The following is an 18,370-nucleotide window of genomic DNA, read 5'->3' as shown; positions in this document are numbered from 1 at the left end:
TCATTTACTGGCCTCTTCTCAAGGCGTCTTATTCTCTTCTCTTTCACACGTTGCCTATTGCTTCTACGAAGTTCTCTGCTTTTTCTAACCATCGCTCACACAATGGTGGCCATTGCGTTCGTTGGCGCTTCGCCCAAGGGCAAAGGAGTCACGATGAATATTCTCTTGTTCATCATGGCCTTCCTCCTGGGTTTTGTTGCCGGTGTCGACTTGAACCTTACCAATCGCATCGAGTCGACCGACATCACTGAGATCGACTGGGATGAGAAAAATCCTCCCCTTTGGTCGCTTCGTCCTGAGGAACATTTTTCCCTCTTTTCTAGCAACAAAGCTGGTATCGGACCTCTCGGCGATGATAAAGAGGACCCCAAGTACAACCCTTGTGAGGATCGTACCCGTGCTCCCCGTCTCTACAAGTCCTTCTACGGCGCCGACTGTCCTCCTAAGTTCCACTACATGAGCATGTCGGGACGCGCTGCTTTCACTTGTGAGAAATGGGATGTGGTTAACAAGGAGCTGGAATGTGCTACTTTCTGCCAAACGCGTAAGTTGGAATACTCATCAGCATCTTCTTCTCTACTTCGTCCAGATTAAATTAACACAAAAGCAGGCACCCAATTCGAATGGGCTGAGGAGAGACCCTTCCCCCATTCCGACTGTCATTATCCTGTCAAATGTTCCATATCCGAGCATGACTCGACCGCAGTTGGTTGGGGAGTCAGTATGGGTGCGAAAATTGGTAAAGCACTCAAGGCCGGCGTTTCTGGCAGTTACTCCCAGAAACAAAGTCACTCGTACGGTCGAAGCTACAGCGTCGAGCTGAACGAGACTTTGGCATGCGGTTACTTCACCTTCGTCGCTGTCAAGAAGATGGTCTGGTAAGATTCTATCCGTTATTTACTCGTCAAGCGTCTTGGTTTTTGACTTTCTCATACAGTGGCATTCTCTCGGAAGCTGTCCCAGGCCTTAGGTCGTATCCGTCCGATGATGAGGGTGGAGTGACTCAGTACTGCAATGTATGGGGTGGTCCGATTGTGGATGGCGGCCACTGGGCTCTGAACCATCACAGCTACTGCACGAACGAACTATGGGAGATTGACAACAAACAAGGCAAGCGTGTTCCTGATGGCGTTTTTATCTTTGTCTACACCGACTGCAAGACCCGTACGCCGATGCCCATGGAGTACCAGTCTGATATCTACAAGAAGAAGGGTGTCGCCCTCGACCACCTGACCGTCCGCAGCCTTCACGACTCTTGGATCTGGAACGACTGCTACTTCTATGATTTGGGTAAAGAGAACGGCAAATACAAGACGCTTTTCATGCACGGCTCTGGCTTCTCCGACGACCAGATCGGCGGTCACAATGGCGAGGGTCTCATGAAAAAGATTGCAGACTGCGCTGGTGGCGATATCAAGAACGCCAAATTCAGTTGGTATGATAGCGGATACCCCGGTGATGATGCCAAGTTGCGCGGCGCTGTCTGGCTGATCAGAGCGGAGATGCCCAAGGGCATGAATGGCGGCTGCGTCGGACAAGCCATCATGGATGCCGGTGGAAAAACCGTCGATCAATGTCGTGATGGCAGCTAAGTCTCAGGCTTCAGCCACACATGATAATTTTGATGATTATGAACTGGTGGTGTCTGCTAGCCCACAACCTGGCAACTTGTTCAGTCAGCTAGATAGACCAGAGAGATAGGCGAGAAGAAGAAGAATTCTGCAGTCCTCTTCCCTTTTATGCTTTGATGTTGATGTTTAATCGTTTGTGATTGGGAACAGCAACATCGGTAAACTCATTGGCCACTCGATATCACGAAGGACCAAGGCACGATTCTTCTTGTTTGAAAATAGAGCACACATCATCCTAACACTGTCCAAATAATATTCTATCTCATTCACAAGTGAATTCAACACCCAGAATAAACCATGTGGATGAAAAGACGCAGTATTGGGACTTGAATCACTCACAAAGTGAAAGAACACATTGCCAGGGTTTGGATAGAGTAGGTAGGCTTCGTCATGTCCAATTATCCCTGTGCAACTGGAGACCTATGCTCATTCAAGTAATAAGGCACTGAAAGTGAAATTCATGTGAAATCGCATCAAATAAGTTAACCGCGTTTCTCATCCGAATTTTCTTCCGCCTTAACCCCGGCGTCCGCATTATCTGGCTCACCCGACACATTGTCTTTGATCGCTGCCTTGGCCTTCTTCTTTTCATCCCACTTGAACGCAAAGTGGATTCCGATGAATATGAACGTAGCCACGATCGCGAAAGCCAAGTAGAGCTTGGACCCGATCCGCCAGTTCGGCGCCTCGGACGCAGGGAAGGCAGCAATGGGAATGAAGGCGCTCATGATGTACGCGATGACGGTGCCGCTGGCGAAGAGCACTGTCCGTACTTCTGGTTCGTGTTGAAGATGTGCAGAGCCCCAGGAGCATAGAAGCATCGTTGAAACACTGAGAGGAGGTTAGACACGGACAAATTCTTTTTTTGTGTTGGTTGACTCACGCTCCCATGTAGTTCATGTACCATCCCGCCATGTACGCCGATTCGTTCTTGGGACGGACGATCAGAATAATCTGCGAGGTAATGTTGATTGCCTACAGGTTGTTAGCCAGTGGTACGAGGAGCAGTGCTGGAAAACTTACCGAGTGAAGCAAGAGAAACGGCAGGTGAACCCCAAAGTAGCCGCTGAAGCCACTGAACAAAAGCTCTGCAACGAGCTGGAGGCCTTGGCCCGCAATCGGTAGGTAGTTGAGCATAGCCACGGAGCTTTCATCTGTCAGCTTGAATTAACCCGCTAAATTATTGGTAGTTGAACATACTATTTGACAGTTCCGTCAGGATTCTTCAGAGATTTCAGCCACAAGTTGAAGTAACTGGCCGGCGTAAAGTTACCGCCAATGGGCCACGCAACTATTGTCATATCTCAGTAAGCGTGAAGAGAACAGCAAGGCGGTCATACGTACTGGCAATGGCCCATAACTGCCAGAAGCTAAAACACCGCAGGAAAGACTTGACCGTGATACCAATCTGAGGCTTACGGCCAACCCTGCGGCCACGCGCAAGGGCAATCTCAATGTGTCGAGGCTTCATGTAGAACTTTGACAAGGGGTTTGGGCGTTCAGGCTAATAGCCACCAAGTTAGAAAACTGATATGAACCAGCTCAACGATCCAAAAAAAAAAAAAAAAAAAAAAAAAGGAGACTTACATATCCAGGAAGAATAAAGAATGCAGCAATTGCGACAACAATAGTGCATGCACCCTGTTTTGTATTTAGCTTCGAGAACTGGTGCATGTAACTTGTAGCTGACTTACGTTGATGATGAAAGCCCAGCGCCAACCTGACCTGCCAGCGACGCCCTCGAAATTGGTCGAGAGTGCTCCCTGCATCGCGCCAGACAACATGGCTCCAGCAGGCTGCGCAATGTTGTAAAGACTCATGCGCAGCGCCACCTCGTGCGGCATGTACCATTGGCTGATCAATGTGAAGTAGCCAGGCCATGCCGTGCCTTCAAACAGTCCGATAAGGAACCGAAGGCCATAGACCTGTAGCAGCGTTAACAGCAGAGCCAAATTTAAGAAGCCACCGCAAGTCTATGGGAGTTTAGATTGAGTTACCTGCTTGTGGTTTGTCACAACTGACAAACAACATGTGAGAACGCCCCATATAAGCTGTAATATGTCAGTCAAAGTCTATTCAACTTCATCTCTTGGACTCAAACCTACCTCGCAAGCGGGCAACCATTTCGAAGGGCCAAAGTGGGATATAACAATGCAAGATGGATACAACATGATCATGTATCCGATGCTAAGTTTCATTAGCCTCCACTTAAGATATGAAAAACACAATGCGAGGTTTACAACTCACTTGAAAAATGTGGTGAAGTAATTGAGCTCATTCCCATACAAGCTCAGGTCTTCCTTCATACCAGAAACATATGCATTGTTCTGCACGCCTTAAAGTAAGCAAATTGTCTCTTGAATAGAGACTGAAAGCATACAATGTTTGTTTGGTCAATGTACTTGAACATGTAACCGAGGAAGCCAATTGTGAGAAAGAACAAGTCGAGCCGCCCTGCATTGACTAGTTAGCTTTGGATAGTATACAAGTCAACGCCAGTTCACTTACACAAGAAGGCACGCTCTTCTTTCGGGTCAATGTCATCTTTTGACTGGCTCTCGACCGGTGTAACGTCACCGTCGGATCCGGAGTACTTGTCGTCGATGCTCCTAGCCCTGCTGACGGGTCCATTGGCCGTGGCCTGAATGTCACTGCTCTCTGGCACGCCCATTTTCGACCTGCAATATCCACCAGCTTAGGGATACCAACAAAGGAAGTCGAGATCAATGAACTAGGGCAGCTTTACTACACGTGGCACCGTGAGATGATCGACAAGGGCAGACCATCGGCGTGGTGATATTTATCATCTCCATCAGCTACTATGTACGTAGAAAACCGACCCTTGCCAGCGGCAGCCGCCCGAAATCCTAAATTATGATATCAACCTGCAAGACGAAGACGTGCTTGGCGTGATAGCTGGTGTAAGTGGAGCATCCTGCCAGCCGCAGAGAAACTGGGCTCCCGAATACCCTGCATATCGATGTTGGTTTCTGCCCTCTCATATGCTCGCCAGTTCGCGTGCCGGATTTCCGTGCATCGGAACCTGCCCGCTTTTGCTGCTGCGAGCCCGGGCCCAGGCTGCCGCGGAACCGGCGCGGGTCTTTGGTGTGGATGTTGCGACATTGACTAGGGAGAAGACGCAATCCACCCATCTTGAACGTAAACTCCCCCACACTCAGCCGCGGGGGGGTCGGTATCATGGAAATATCTGACTCTCAGTGTCGGGCGCTTCCCGACAGTTGCCTTCTTCTAGACTTTTGGGTATTAAATGCTGATGGATGAGGGCCACCTGCGTGTCGTTTAGCATTCCTTTACATAAACTAGAAATAGTTTTGGGTTGTGTCGCTGTCTTGGATCTCTTGTCCAACGGCCACACTCGCTAGGTATTTACCCAGAACAATAACCTATGGCTGGCTTCATTGATAAGTTCACCTAACTTTCACCTTGGATCACGTTTCTCGGTGGCTAACCGTGGATGGTGAATGAAAGCTGTCGACCACTATCACGAGCACAAGGGGATGTTCTGCAGATGAACTCATTCTTCTGATTTGAGGAGCGACTTCAGTAAGTAGAGTTCAGCAACCGTTGGCACCAAGACGATAAATTCAGAGAAGTGCCTTGATCTTCCCCGCCACAACGGGCTTATTCTCCCGAAACCAAACCTTTTCCATATCAGACCCCGTCGGCGGCGGAATGATACCGTTTATCTTCCAAAACTCTCGCGGCGACTCCTGGATGAAGTATTCCCAGTCCATCCCTTTCGCCCCGAGCTTTGGGTTCAGAATCGAGTCCACCTTCCCCAGGAAGCGCACTTTGACAGATTCGTTTTCAAAACGTCGCGCGACATGGTAGATGGTAATTAGGGTGAACTTGGAGCGGCGGACGCCTGCTATGTAAAAATCGTGAACGGGCATTTCGATGAACTGCACGTTGACGTAGAACGCAGGGAGCCCAAGTCTAGTGTAGATTTGGGTGACTTCTGAGGCTAGACTTGCCTTCTCGTCGGGAGTGAAGGCATCCTTACTGTGTGTAAATATCCAGACTGGCATGATGAGACTTTTAGAAAGAACAGTGACAATCGCTGTGTCGTTTCTTAATTGTCCTCAATCTGCTTTGAGCAGACAATACTGTGGCATTTATATTTCAGTTACTGATCAGAGGCTCTCGTATCTTGGAGCTATAGGCGCGTAGCGTTATGATCAGTAATTGTTATTTCGAACTCGCGTGTGTCAAACCTAAAATATTCCGCGATATTTCGATTCCGCGAACCGTCGGAGTCTGTAGAATAATCATAAAGTCTCACTTTTATGCTTAAGGAGAAAAATTACTAATCAATCCATTCGTAACCTTGGGCGATCAACAAGATCAACAACACTTGAAAGTTTATAGAGTTACAGTCGGTAAACTTGAAAATTACTTTCCATTGGACAAAAGCCTGCGAGACTATTAGGGAAACCTGGGCTCGGCATTTAATTCTCTGACGAATGTAGCGCACGGGTCGCTGATAAGTAAACCGAAATGTAACTGGGTTTTCAAACAAGTGTCTCGGCTTTCTTGAATTTCGTCTCCGAGGGCGTTCCTCTCAAGTGGCCCTCCCGGGTATCTTTGCAGCCGTTCGACAAAGTCGGTACATCAGTGTACCTTACGTAGCCTGCCGAGACAATAGATTACCGATATTTACAAAGGTGCCTTCAAGTCTTTAAATGAGAGCATTTCAGCGCAATTTACCACTTTGAACGGAAATACCGTATCACAACGCATGTAGATATTGGCATTCTTGTTCTGTTGAGGCTCTAGGCGTGCCTCACAACCTAGCCACGGCTTCGTTCCGCGCTATTTTTTTTTTTATTTTTTTTTTTGGCATTGAACTGTTACGGCGCCCTCGGGTAGATACATGGCAGAAAAGAAGAACTCTCAAAGTAAGGGGTATCATGAATAATAAGAGTCTTGGGTAGCAGGTGGTGACTGTGACAAATCGTCTTTGCCTTCCTCCACCCAACACTCAAAGAAGAGTGGCCCAGCTTCCACTGACCGAAGCGGCGTTGTAGAGGCTCCGCCAATGTTTGCGCCCGGTATAGGATTTGAGCTGGAAGCAGGCTGAAGTGATGGTTCAGAAGGTATCCAAGGTTGAGGATGCTGCAGAAAAAGTCAGCCGTTAGTGATGACAGCAAAGCGGAAGATGCGTACCCCTATCGGTGCTGGCGCCTCATCACGCAACTCAACAGCCATTGTAAAGGTGCAGCCCTCAGGCAAATGCCCTTTCATCTCCCCTGCGTAGGCAATGCGTCTCAAGGCGCCCCGATAAGCCTCATTCACGTCCACCCAGTTAACCGACCCGTCATCATCGTCATCCTCTCGTCGTTGGAACCTCTGGCCCGCCACCAGCCTGTCCTTGCCCTTGCCAGTTACCCAGCCCGGAAAGTTAGTCACGTCGAAAATCCATCTTTCGACCACTGCCATGGTCCCTGGAGAATGAATGACAATGCAGACCTTTGCGACAGAGCCGAGAGCAAGTTGGTCTTGGATTGCCGCCAGGGCCGAGTTAATCCATTCGCACAAAGCAGGGTGACGAGATTGCGGCACAGGAAGATTGTGGGCCTTGGTCATAAGAAATGTCTGTTGTGGGTAAAGTCCTCTGTGATATAGAATCGTGTGAACAGTGAGGGTCAGAAACTCCGTGAATGATGTCAGCAGCTTGTTGGCCTGCGGGCGGGAAACTGAGACTGGGACCGAATCTGGGGGCTTAGAGCTGGAAGACATGATGCCTCCAAGAAGACTGAAAACTCCAGAATGCGTGTTTTTGTTGAAAATTCCCTTGGTAATACGGGATGCACCGCTGAAGACGACTTACCCGACGGGCGCCTAGCGAAGTCAAAAAAACAGAAGACGCGACGACACAGTGATACGAAGTTAACGCCGGTTCACGTGACGAAGAATATTCTTGAAAACGTCTAATTACATAGCGCAATAGTGAGGCGGACGGCGTCAAGAAGCCAATGTAAACCCTCATGGAATGATACTGCAAATTACGTAGCTTTTTGAAAGTTGCTGCCCTCTCTTATTAGAATAAATAATCAAAGGCTAGCTGCATCCCACAATTTACTATATCAAGGTTGACATCATGAAGCGAGAGGTGAAGAATATGCACGTAGGGATTCGCAGAGATATGATGATAACGAGGCCCAAAAGACCAATGCCTATTGGATGTGGAATGAGGGGTCGCCCCGCATATAGGGCTGAAGGCACCAGTCTGACGCCACCTGCCGTCACCCCGATCCAGAGCTAAGCTCCCCATCTCTAATCTTCCAAAAGTCCCAACCTAAACGGACAGAGGCCTCTCGCAGCCCGAAACGCTCAGCCTCAACCACACTTATATAAATCCAACGGGTCTTTCTTGCAATAATTCAGAGTTTTCCCTCGAGCATCCGCATCATTCAACACACTTTCTGTAACACAAGCAACAATGGCGAATCCCCTAACCCCGCAGTCAGTACTGCATCTGATGGCAGACGCCCTGCCGACACATCCCAAAGACGATACAACTTCCGATATAAGCAGCAGCTACGAGCTGCCCTCCCTTCTCGCTCATGCCTGCATGACTGCTCTCAAGTTTCGTCTCCTCGGTTTCGATGAGGAAAAGAGAATAGGTATGTCCTAGGCCCCTCCCGCGTCTTTGTGCTAATACTAACCCCTCCGCAGAAGAAGAAGTTCAGGCCCTTGCCCCACGACTTCCTCCCTCATGGAATGCCGGCTTCGGCGCCATCCGCTTCGTCTACGCCCACAAGCAGTCTTCCATGACATCCATCATCCGGATCAGCCGTGTAGGCAGCAAGGTTGAAATCAGCGGGCTGGCTGTTGGCCACGATGTTATACATAGGTTTGAAGTGACGACAAAGGACATTGTCAACACATCCAAGTTACCGCTCCGCATCACGCTTAAAGACGACGGCGCTGAGGACCGAAGTGACCTTGTGGAAAAGCTCAGAGATGCATTCGTCTCCGAGTCTGCGATTGCCGATTTTATCGAGCAGTTCAAGACCAAGGTTGTGCAGAAGCTCATTCCGAAACTACAGGTGGAGGGATACGAAGAGTCACCTGATGACCGCGATGCGACGGAGAATGCGCAGCAAGAGGGTCGCGCGCAGGCCGGACGTGAGCCCGGACGGCCTTTCCCTGGTCAAAGACCGCAGCCTGGCCACCCGTTCCCTATCCACGATCCCCTGGCTGAGGGTCCCAGACGACCGATTCCTGTGGGAGACTTTCCCCCTCCTGGATTTGAGGATGAACATGAAATCAATACGCCGCTGCGGCCTTTGGGGGTTCCGGGTCGATCGCCTTACAACATCGGCCACGATGATCTGAACCCACCTGGCCTTGGACCACATGATCCCCTGAGACCATCATTCATCGGCGGTGGTCTGCCTCGCCCTGGAGGAGGCGGTGGAATGCATCCCACGTTCGATGATCCCCTCTTTGGAGGGCAGGGAGGACAAGGTGGTGGGTTTGACCCTCAAGCGCCGCCCGGAGCCAGATGGGATCCGGTCGGTCCTGGTGGTCTGCCTAGGCATGGAGGCGGAAGAGGAGGTCCCTTTGGAGGAGGCGGTGGATTTGGTGGCGGCTTTGGCGGAGGTTTCGGCGGCGACATTATCTGATCGTCGACGTAGGAAACCACAGAATGAGGAAAATGTTCAAGTAGTTATAATATTATGCCGTAATGAGAAATGACCAGAATGGATTCCAAAGAAAAGATGACACAGCCATTTTATTTGCAATTGTATTCTACTCGTGTCTAATAATATCCTGCAGCTCCTTCCTCTACGCAGAAATACCTATTGATGATTCGGGCGCTCCGAGGTATGTCCACCTCAAGTTTGCAGCCTCTGCCCCCTTGACCTCGACAACCTTCTCCACGCCAGGGACAAGATCAAACCCGTTATCGCTAAGCTTGACGCCCCGCTCCTCTTGAATAATGAAGCCCTTCACCGGCCTCTCCGCGCTCACAACCAGTCTATTTCCATCAGCCACAACCTTAACCTTCCTGTCCGAAAACTCGATATACTTCAACGGCTGCGGCCACGAAGAGTGCTCGGAAACAATCTCCCCGCCCACAGAAAGCGTCGCGTGGATGACGAACGGGATATCGTCCTCGGGAGAGAAAGGTAACGTCTCGTCCTCGAACTCGCTCTTCAACGCCTTGACCTTCGTCTTCTCAACCACCTCCGTCGTCGCGTTGGCAGCAATCACAATCTTCCTCTCTATCCTCTCCCTCACTTCCTTGCCGGTGTCAATCGAAACAAACCGCACCACAACCTCCGCGTCAACCTGCTCCGTCTTTGAACTGGCAACCCAGACCTCAAACTCCGTCCCGCGCGCCCCTAACGTCGGGTCGGCATGACACTTGGACCATTCATCGACCCTCCTCCACACACCAACATCAAACACACTCAACGCCCTCCCAATAGCGTACAACGACGGCTTCGGGACAAGCCAGTAATCCGCCACGGCCCACGAAACAGTCGGCCAGCAATCGTTCAACTGCCACACCAGCACGCCGCCGCAGCCGCGTCTCCCGGGACGCCCCCAGTCGCGCCTCCAGGTCTTGTACGCGAACGCCATGGTCTCCGCCTGCATCAGCTGCGTGAGGTACGTGAACCACTCCAGGTCGTACTTGACGGAGAAGTTCTCGACAATGTACGTCATCATGCGCCTCTCGTGGTCGTACGCCTTGTTCCGGAAGTCCATTGCCATACTACCCGGCCGGCGCTGCGCGGGGGACGTGATCATGGCTTTTGTCGTGGAGAGGTGCGGATAGCCTTCTTGTCCGAACTCGCTGATGAACCGGCCTGTCAGGAGATGTGCGTCTTGGTACTTGTTCATTGCGCCGTGCCAGACTGGTTTCTTGTTAGATCACGAGATGAGACATATGACAGGGGGGTTTGGTGGGTAGTGGGTAGAACTTACTGTTCCACTGATGAATGTCTCCGACGGTCGGGTCCGCCGTGGGTTTGCCGTCTCCCCATGGGCTACTGGGGTGGTAGACGGTATGCGGGCTCTCCTCTTCCACAATCTTGGGAAGCAGGTACTCGTAAAGATAGCGAGCCGGAAAACTAGACTTCAGCCACGACTCGGGGTCTTTATCCTCGTCGTAGTTGTAGTCGAGCTTATACCGCTCCTGGACCTGGTAGTCCTCGTTGTTGCCGGCCCAGATGACAATCGACGGGTGGCCCCTCAACCGCTTCAGGTTTTGCCTCGCTTCCTCCTCGACAGTCGCCAGGAAGGACGGGTACGTCGGGTAACTCCCGCACGCGAAGCAGAAGTCGTGCCAGACCAGCACGCCGAGCTCGTCGCAGGCCTCCAGGAACGGCGTCGCCTCGTACACGCCGCCGCCCCACATTCGCAGCATAATCTGGTTAGAGTCGATGAGTAGCTGCACCCAGTCACGGTAGCGTTGGGGTGTGATGGTGGACAGGAAGCTGTCGCCGGGAATCCAGCACGAACCGCCCGCGAATACGTCGACGTTGTTGATGCGGAAGTAGAAGGACTTGCCCAGGTCGTCTGGTTCTTGAATCAGCTCCACGCGGCGGAAACCGGTCTTCTTGTTGACTGTGTCGAGGACGCTGCCGTCCTCGTGGAGAAGGGAAGTTTTGACGGTGTAGAGCGTCTGCGAGCCGTAGCTGAATGGGTACCATAACTCGGGGTTCTCCAGCTGGAAACCAGCCTGCGCCGTGCCGTCATCGTTAACAGTGAGCTGTTTTCCCTGCACAATCGTATCGCCTAGGCTGAAAGTCACGGCGAGCTTCGCGCCTGCGAGGCCCTGGGCCTTTGCAATGACCTGCCCGGAAACGGTCTTGAGGTCGGCGCTCACTTCGCCTTTGACCCAGACGTCGTCCACACGCGCGACGTACTGTTCCAGAAACACGGGCTTCCAGACGCCCGCAGTAACGAGAATCGGGCCCCAATCCCAACCCCAGTGGTACTGCGCCTTTCTCACCGGGATACGTCCCTGCTCGGTCTGGCGGGCGATGAAGCGGTGTTCATGGGAGTGCTTCTCCACGAGTTCCCTCCCGCGGAGCAGAGCCGAGTCGAAGACTATCTCCAGGACATTGTCGCCTTCTTTCTTCAGATGCTCAGAGACGTGGATCCGGTGCTCCAAGAACATGTTGTCAGACTTCAAGATCTCGGTCCCGTTGAGGGTGACGGTGGCGAAGGTGTCCAGACCCTCGAACACGAGATCCGTCACCGCGCCGTCGGTAACAAAGTTGCTGGGCGTCGGGAACTCCGCTCTATACACCCAATCCTTCTCAGCGACCCATTGAACGGCCAATTCGTTCATGTCCAGAAAGGGATCAGGGATTCTATGTCTCATGTCAGGTTCTCATCCAAAAGGAGTTTTTAGTGAGGGAATCTAACTTTTTGTTCGCAAGGAGGTCAACGTGAACTTCGCTGGGCACTTTGGCGACAGGAAGCCACGGATTCTCCGACTCGTCATCCTTCTGCTTGAAAGACCAGCCGCTGTTAATCTCATGCCGGAGTAAAGCCATCTTGGCCCAGTGTAACTCAATCGCAAAGTTAGGATATCTACAATCTCAACTCAGCTTGGACCTGGAGTGAGACTCGACAGATAGGCAATGAGATCACCGTGGGAGGAGGATGTAAATAACAGCAAAGGGTCACGATATGCCGTCCTGCGTCGAGTATCACCGGACCAAGGCCCGGGCTCGGGCAACCCCACATTTTGAGGAGTTGCGACGGCCGATTGGCACGGCAGTCCAACGGGCTCGGGGAATGCCTGCCCGCGTCTTACTGCCCATATCGAATCAGCATTTGGGAAATCTACAACTTGCCAAGTTGGTTATTAGCCAGGCGGGGTTTTGAAGTCCTTGGGCCTCCGAATACAGACGTTCTGGGGCTAATACGGTAATTTATGCCACCGACCCACTACTCATGACACTGGTGCCGGGCTCTTATAGCCCCGAGCCGTGCAAGTTGGGAATTGTGGCTACAGACTAAACTGTTGTGCATCATCGTATATAGACTCAGGTTTGTTACATAGATCGTTAATATGGATAAGTTTTCATACTCAAATATAGCACAAAATACTTAAGGTCGCCGGTGAATCTGTAGATTATCCAAAAGAGAGAAAAGTGTCGCTCATATGTGGTTTCCTCTCCTGTCAAAGTCCGTTCTTAGATATCCTTCGGCTCTTTGCCCCCAATGTGCCTCTCCATCCACTCAAAGACAGTCCGGTGCCAGACGATCGAATTTTCCGGATTTAACACCCAGTGGCACTCGTCACTGAACGTCAAAAACCGGCTCTTAACGCCCATCGCCTGCAGAGTGTTGAACGTTGCCAACCCGTCAGTAATAGGACACCGGTAGTCCTTCTCGCTGTGGATGACCAACGTCGGAGGCGCATGCCGCCAGTTGCGCAATAATTCCGGCCGCGCGGGGTTCCACTTCTCCAGTTCCTCGGCATTGGTCCACAGGTACGGGGCGCCACCGAAATCCGGACCGCCGCCGAAGGAGTCGCTCTGTATTAAGGAGAGGGGCAGACTGAAGAGGCCGTCGTGCCAGATAGCGCAGGAGAACTTGCGGATTAGATCGTGTCCAAACATCCAGGATATCATGTACCCGCCGTACGAAGCGCCCGCCACAATGGCGCGGTCATGGTCAAGGTATGGCAGCATCTTAAGGTACTCCGTCAGGCTGACGAGGTCCTGGTAGGGCGCACCGCCCCAGGAGCGGTAGATGCGCGCCGTGAAGTCGACGCCGTAGCCTGTACTGCCGGCGATGTTGGGCGCGATGAGAATGTAACCTTGTTGTGCCCAGAGGGCGAAGTTCCACTGTGGTTTGTCGTTAGTTTAGTAAAAAGGACTGGGCGATTACTAACATACCCTTGTTGACCATGAGTCTAGCCACGAAGATTCCGGGCCGCCGTGGGGTAACAGAATCCAGGGGTACTTCTTCCGCTCATCAAAGTTGGCTGGTTTAAAGATAAAGGAGTGCACGACAACGTCATCAGCGCCTTCGTACCAGAATTCGGACATCATGCGGTGGGACAAGCCGTACTTGGCGCCGTGCTTTGTGGCCGACGAGACCACTTTTGGGGGAGTGGCCATTGATACGTCGATAATCTTCCACAAGCTACTGTCGACGAAGCTGTTGCTCGTGACAAGCAGCTTGTCATAGTCGCCCTCTTTGAGCGGGTAAAAGGCTGTAACCGTGCCATTTTCGACAAGTGACGTCTCTGTCGCGCCATGGCGGAGTTCAAGATGCGAGAGCTTCACTCGTCCGCAGTCCTCCGTAGCGATCAACAAGGCGTCGGAGCTGCCTGCAAACTCAAAGGCCCGTGGGGGTAGATGCGGTCCCTTGCCGAAGATCATGGCGTGCACGTCGTAAGCGCCAAAGGAACTCGTGTGGCCCATGTAGAGTTTAGCATCTGCCGGATTGCTGTAGGAGGCATGTAGAAAGGCGATCTTGGAGCCATCCGGTGAGAACCTTACATTGTCGTAGTAGGCCTTAGTCTCTGAGATGCCCATGACGATGGCCCTCGGCCGGACGGTTGGCGCCGCGGTGAAGGATGTAAGAGGGACATAGTAGACGTGAGAGACGCCGACGAACTCGGGAGGAGGGGGACCACTGTCTTGAGCAATGAACGTGATGCCCTTTTCGCTGACATCGAAGTTATTTGTCGGGTCGGCAACATCATACATGCCCATGGGGGCCTCAAGGGTCGTGTTCCTGATGGCATTCTGCAGCTCCCCAGCTACTCCCCACTTGCCATGTGCGTTTACAAGAGTCGAGTACCAGAGAGCGTACTTGTGTGACTTGTAGAGCTCGTTCCACTGACACATGTGTTAGTCATGACATGCAGCTTGAGCAGTGCCAAGTCAACTTACAACTCTAACACGGTAATCGTCGAAAATGCGACCAGTGCTCTTCTTTTCCTCGGCTTGGTCATTGAAGAGACCGCCATCAGGCCCAACCAGACCGGCAACTACAAACGCAACGCTTCCGTCTGCCAGAGCCTTAACCTTGAGTGCTGCGATAGGTGCATCATACTCGCCAGCGACATAGTGCTCCTTGGCGGGATCTGCGCCATCGGCAATCCAGATCTGGGTGGTCCCTTTGTCACCGGATTTCAAGTAAATGACATTTGTATTCGTCCTCGGCAGCCACTGAGCATCATGGACCTTGTCGTCATCGGTGAGCTGCTCCGAGGCTCCGGTCTTGATGTCCATAACTCGGACTTCCTTGAGCGTCTTCCCATCCTCGAAACTGTACGTTGACTGTGTATAGAGGATGAGAGACCCGTCGGGGCTAGGGACGGCATCACCACGGCGAGGGGCGCTTAGCAACACTTCGGGGGTGAACTCCTTGGCAACACGCATCTTTACACTGTAATTGATTTGATGCGGGAATGATGAGAAATCAAGAACGCGAAAAGTGAATGAATGGGTGGCGGTGACAAATGAATTGGCGGTTCACGGGTAGAAGAACTGCAGAGGTAAAAATGACAGGGACAGATCCGCCACCAATTGCAAAAGAAGGAAAAAACAGCGAGGGAAGAATTCACACGAGAATCGAAATGGCTTTTGCAAAAAATCCGGGCTTGAATTTTGTTTGAAGAGGCGTGATAGTTTCTGGCGAAGGTACGAATGAGGCTGACGCAAACTCCTCCAGGGACGCGACAGCACTCGGGGGTTCTTTCTGGCTGAGGTGTTGCTGACCTTCCCAATCAGCAGCAGGCAGCGACAATTTTTGACCAACCCCAGAAAGGGTAGGTAGTTACGGATAGCTAGATGCCTCAGGTAATGTAAATACCCCATTAACCCTACTGTAAGGCAGGCATGGTACTCACGTACTCAAGTCCCTTCGCTTTCGCACAGCCGCTAGCCGGACAGTGCGGTGTGTCAAGGCTCATTAGGGACCTATTTTCATCTGTTGTTATTTGTTGGTGCAGCAAACACACTACATTTGAGCGGGGTCCCCTTAATAAATGGAGGTCGATTGACGAGGTAAAAGCAAGACACCTCTCGATTCATTTTCGACCTGTCAATCCGTTGGACATACAAACTTAATAATGCGTCAACATTTGCTTCGCCAAGCCCTGTTCTTTGGTAAATATTTGTTGCATATTGCTAAGACAAAACATCGGGTACCGAGAGCCACGCGGCCCCCTGGCTGGGGTACTTACGGCTTGTTTCCCAGAGCCAAGACGCGAAACCCCCGGAGGCGAACCGGACGGGGAACGGCATGGAGGCCGAATATGAGACCCACCAGGACTGTAAAACACATTTCCCATTTTGGCCTTTTGAGCACTTGTCCGACGAGAATCATGCGATGCAGAGCACGCCAGTGACCCCCACTGTGACTCGAGCTCCTGCCAACCACTGGAACCATTGGAGAACGCCCACGAACCCCCAGCGGCTCCGGCTCCCATCCCTCCCCAATTCTGGTACCTCCCTGACCAACCCGGTTTTTATAGTGCACGCAGGCATATCGCAAGCGGAGGCACTCCCGATTCAACACCCTTTACAATGTATTTCTGTAGTACCATTACTAATTAGCAGTACGGATACACGTACCGTACCATACACCAGCACCTGAAAATGACCAAACCAAAAGTACGGAGTACTTCCGTCGTATCGGACCCTCGGGCTAAAAAGGTCCTTCTCTCGCACGCACAGCCGTTGCTTTCCCTCCTACCCCCGCCTGTAATCCCACGCTGTCACCCATTCCTTCGGGGCTCGTACCGACTATCTCCGACTTCGGTGCCCCAGTCAGCTGAAATTTTCGACTGTTGATTCGTCCAATTCAGCCCGTAGGCCTGGTTCCGCAGTCGCAAGGGGGGGTGGGAAAGTCCACTCTTCCACTCTTACTCACTAAATTCCCAGTGGTCATTTGCTACAACGCTGCTTTTCCCGGGGTCGTCTTCGAGACATGAGGAAAAAATAAAATAAAAATAAAAAAAATAACTGGGCGCGTCCGATCAAGCAAAAGCACCAAGCTCAGGTCCCCTTCACCATGGAATCATAGCTTCCCCCATAAGCTAAGGCTCTTCCCCAGCTTTTTCTCGGGAGCCTTTCTCTACCTCTCTCTCTCTCTCTCTCTTCTCTCCCCTCCCCCCCCCTTTCCCTTTCTTGCTCTGTTGTTCCAGGGAAGACCAGACCAGTTCCGTCCTTCTGGCAATTGGCTGTTTCTTTGCGCGTGTGTGTCTATGTGCTTGTTTTAGCTTCGGCCGGCTTTTCCACGACGTCACTTAGCCTAAGACGTCAGCCAGACTTGCTTCCCCCCCGGGTCTGGGCGGTATCCTATTAAACCCGTCGCAAAGCGCAGCGACATCGGGAATTACAGGTTTTGAATATTGACCTCACCCGGAAAGAAAACTGCCCGCGCTGGAGACTCAGAGCCTTCTGAGCATTCATCACCACCGGGCTCCGGGAGCCGAACGACACAGAGAGCCGTATGGCTGAGAGGGATACCACAAGATCAGAGGGGCTTGCTCCTGCGCCTGTCGCGCCAGACCTCAAGATCAAACCGCCGAATCCGTTGGCTCTAGCAACGAGCCAAAAGGTCGAGATGGAAGTCAAGATGCGCGAGAGCAAATGGAACACGAAAAACCTGGGTCTGCGCCTGGGCGCCGACTTCATCAGCGCCGCCTGCGCAGGCACCTTGGTCGCTCCTCTCGTGTCCATTATTGATCGGTAAGCAACTCCAAATTCGCACCCTCTACTCCCTCGCCCGCATAAGCTCTCAATCATGGAAGCAAGAGAGGAAGAAGGGAAAGGCTAATTAGACCTGGTTCTTATAGCTCCATCATGGAAAATGCCTCCGGCCGCCGTAGTCTAGGTGAATCCGTAAAGGCCTGCCTCAAGGAGCTCGTCCTCCGCCCCCACCACGTAGTCTTCAGCAAACCTTTCGCGCTCATCTTCGCCCTCTACGGCGGCACATATCTGACGGCGAACACCCTCGACACCGCCGTCTCCACCACGCAGAACAAACCCGTGAACCACGTCACGGCCGGCACCGGCAAGTTCTTCGCCTCGAGCGCCGCCAACATCGGTATATGCATGTACAAGGACCAGGTCTTCGTGCGCATGTTCGGGCCCCCGGGTGTCGTTCCGCGCCCCGTGCCGATGATTTCCTACGCTCTGTTCGGTCTGCGCGACTGCCTCACCATCTTCGCGAGCTTCAATGTCCCGCCCCGAATGGGCCCCTGGTTGAACGAGCGCATGGGCGAGGAGCTCTGCCGTAAAGTCAGCGGCCTGACCGTCATGCAGTTCGCTGCCCCCGTCATGGTGCAGCTCGTCAGCACGCCGCTGCACCTGCTCGGTCTCGACGTCTACAACCGCCCAAACACCACCGCGACTCCCGTGACGGGGAGAGACCGGTGGCAGCTGGTGGCTAAGAACTGGGGTATCAGTACCATGGCGAGAATTTGCAGAATCATTCCTGCCTACGGCATCGGCGGCGTCGTCAACCGCAAGATGAGGCTGAGCCTCATGGAGAAGCTATCATGAGAGTGAAAGACCTCTTCCCCCCCTTTTTTTCTTTTCCTTTTGACGTCTTGCAATCTGATCTTGATGAAGGGTGGGAGGGGCGGCCAACGAATGGTTTTCGGATTGTCTTTTATTACCCTCGGGCATGGTTCATATGGGCGGCGTTCAGGAAACTGCTTTTGTGCGAGTGAATCGTGTGCGGTCTTCGGTAGAGGATAGATAAGACTGGGAGGCGGA

The 18,370-nt window shown here is 52.2% G+C and overlaps 8 protein-coding genes across 8 annotated transcripts; 3 read left to right on the top strand and 5 right to left on the bottom strand.

The window, feature by feature from the left end:
• Positions 1-102: 102 nt before the first annotated feature.
• On the top strand, positions 103-1,592 carry CTRU02_214637 (uncharacterized protein; the record flags this gene model as incomplete). Its single annotated transcript, XM_036727827.1, has 3 exons — positions 103-544; positions 611-878; positions 938-1,592. The coding sequence occupies 3 exons, from the start codon at positions 103-105 to the stop codon at positions 1,590-1,592; spliced, it is 1,365 nt and encodes a 454-aa protein (XP_036580356.1).
• Positions 1,593-2,113: 521 nt separating this feature from the next.
• CTRU02_214636 (major facilitator superfamily transporter) lies at positions 2,114-4,302 on the bottom strand (the record flags this gene model as incomplete). Its single annotated transcript, XM_036727826.1, has 12 exons — positions 2,114-2,462; positions 2,515-2,606; positions 2,655-2,778; positions 2,832-2,922; positions 2,976-3,135; positions 3,219-3,272; positions 3,326-3,556; positions 3,629-3,682; positions 3,737-3,818; positions 3,879-3,958; positions 4,012-4,085; positions 4,140-4,302. 12 exons carry the CDS (start codon positions 4,300-4,302, stop codon positions 2,114-2,116), a joined length of 1,554 nt encoding a protein of 517 aa, XP_036580355.1.
• Positions 4,303-5,236: 934 nt separating this feature from the next.
• Positions 5,237-5,680, bottom strand: CTRU02_214635 (enzyme; the record flags this gene model as incomplete). Its single annotated transcript, XM_036727825.1, has 1 exon — positions 5,237-5,680. One exon carries the CDS (start codon positions 5,678-5,680, stop codon positions 5,237-5,239), a length of 444 nt encoding a protein of 147 aa, XP_036580354.1.
• An 880-nt stretch (positions 5,681-6,560) lies between these two features.
• CTRU02_214634 (mitotic spindle checkpoint protein) lies at positions 6,561-7,391 on the bottom strand (the record flags this gene model as incomplete). Its single annotated transcript, XM_036727824.1, has 2 exons — positions 6,561-6,767; positions 6,819-7,391. The coding sequence occupies 2 exons, from the start codon at positions 7,389-7,391 to the stop codon at positions 6,561-6,563; spliced, it is 780 nt and encodes a 259-aa protein (XP_036580353.1).
• Positions 7,392-8,094: 703 nt separating this feature from the next.
• CTRU02_214633 (pi31 proteasome regulator) lies at positions 8,095-9,283 on the top strand (the record flags this gene model as incomplete). The annotated part of the gene is made up of 2 exons (XM_036727823.1): positions 8,095-8,278; positions 8,331-9,283. 2 exons carry the CDS (start codon positions 8,095-8,097, stop codon positions 9,281-9,283), a joined length of 1,137 nt encoding a protein of 378 aa, XP_036580352.1.
• A 163-nt stretch (positions 9,284-9,446) lies between these two features.
• CTRU02_214632 (glycosyl hydrolase family 2) lies at positions 9,447-12,172 on the bottom strand (the record flags this gene model as incomplete). Its single annotated transcript, XM_036727822.1, has 3 exons — positions 9,447-10,522; positions 10,593-11,986; positions 12,042-12,172. The coding sequence occupies 3 exons, from the start codon at positions 12,170-12,172 to the stop codon at positions 9,447-9,449; spliced, it is 2,601 nt and encodes an 866-aa protein (XP_036580351.1).
• A 645-nt stretch (positions 12,173-12,817) lies between these two features.
• Positions 12,818-15,022, bottom strand: CTRU02_214631 (oligopeptidase family protein; the record flags this gene model as incomplete). The annotated part of the gene is made up of 3 exons (XM_036727821.1): positions 12,818-13,474; positions 13,526-14,476; positions 14,531-15,022. 3 exons carry the CDS (start codon positions 15,020-15,022, stop codon positions 12,818-12,820), a joined length of 2,100 nt encoding a protein of 699 aa, XP_036580350.1.
• A 2,077-nt stretch (positions 15,023-17,099) lies between these two features.
• CTRU02_214630 (uncharacterized protein) lies at positions 17,100-18,154 on the top strand (the record flags this gene model as incomplete). Its single annotated transcript, XM_036727820.1, has 2 exons — positions 17,100-17,338; positions 17,446-18,154. 2 exons carry the CDS (start codon positions 17,100-17,102, stop codon positions 18,152-18,154), a joined length of 948 nt encoding a protein of 315 aa, XP_036580349.1.
• Positions 18,155-18,370: the final 216 nt, after the last annotated feature.

Source organism: Colletotrichum truncatum (genome assembly GCF_014235925.2).
Source record: "Colletotrichum truncatum strain CMES1059 chromosome Unknown Contig_0011, whole genome shotgun sequence".
In the NCBI taxonomy this organism is placed as follows: Eukaryota; Fungi; Ascomycota; class Sordariomycetes; order Glomerellales; family Glomerellaceae; genus Colletotrichum; species Colletotrichum truncatum.
The sequence above is the reverse complement of the archived record's forward strand: the minus strand, read 5'-3'. Positions and strand labels throughout refer to the sequence as shown.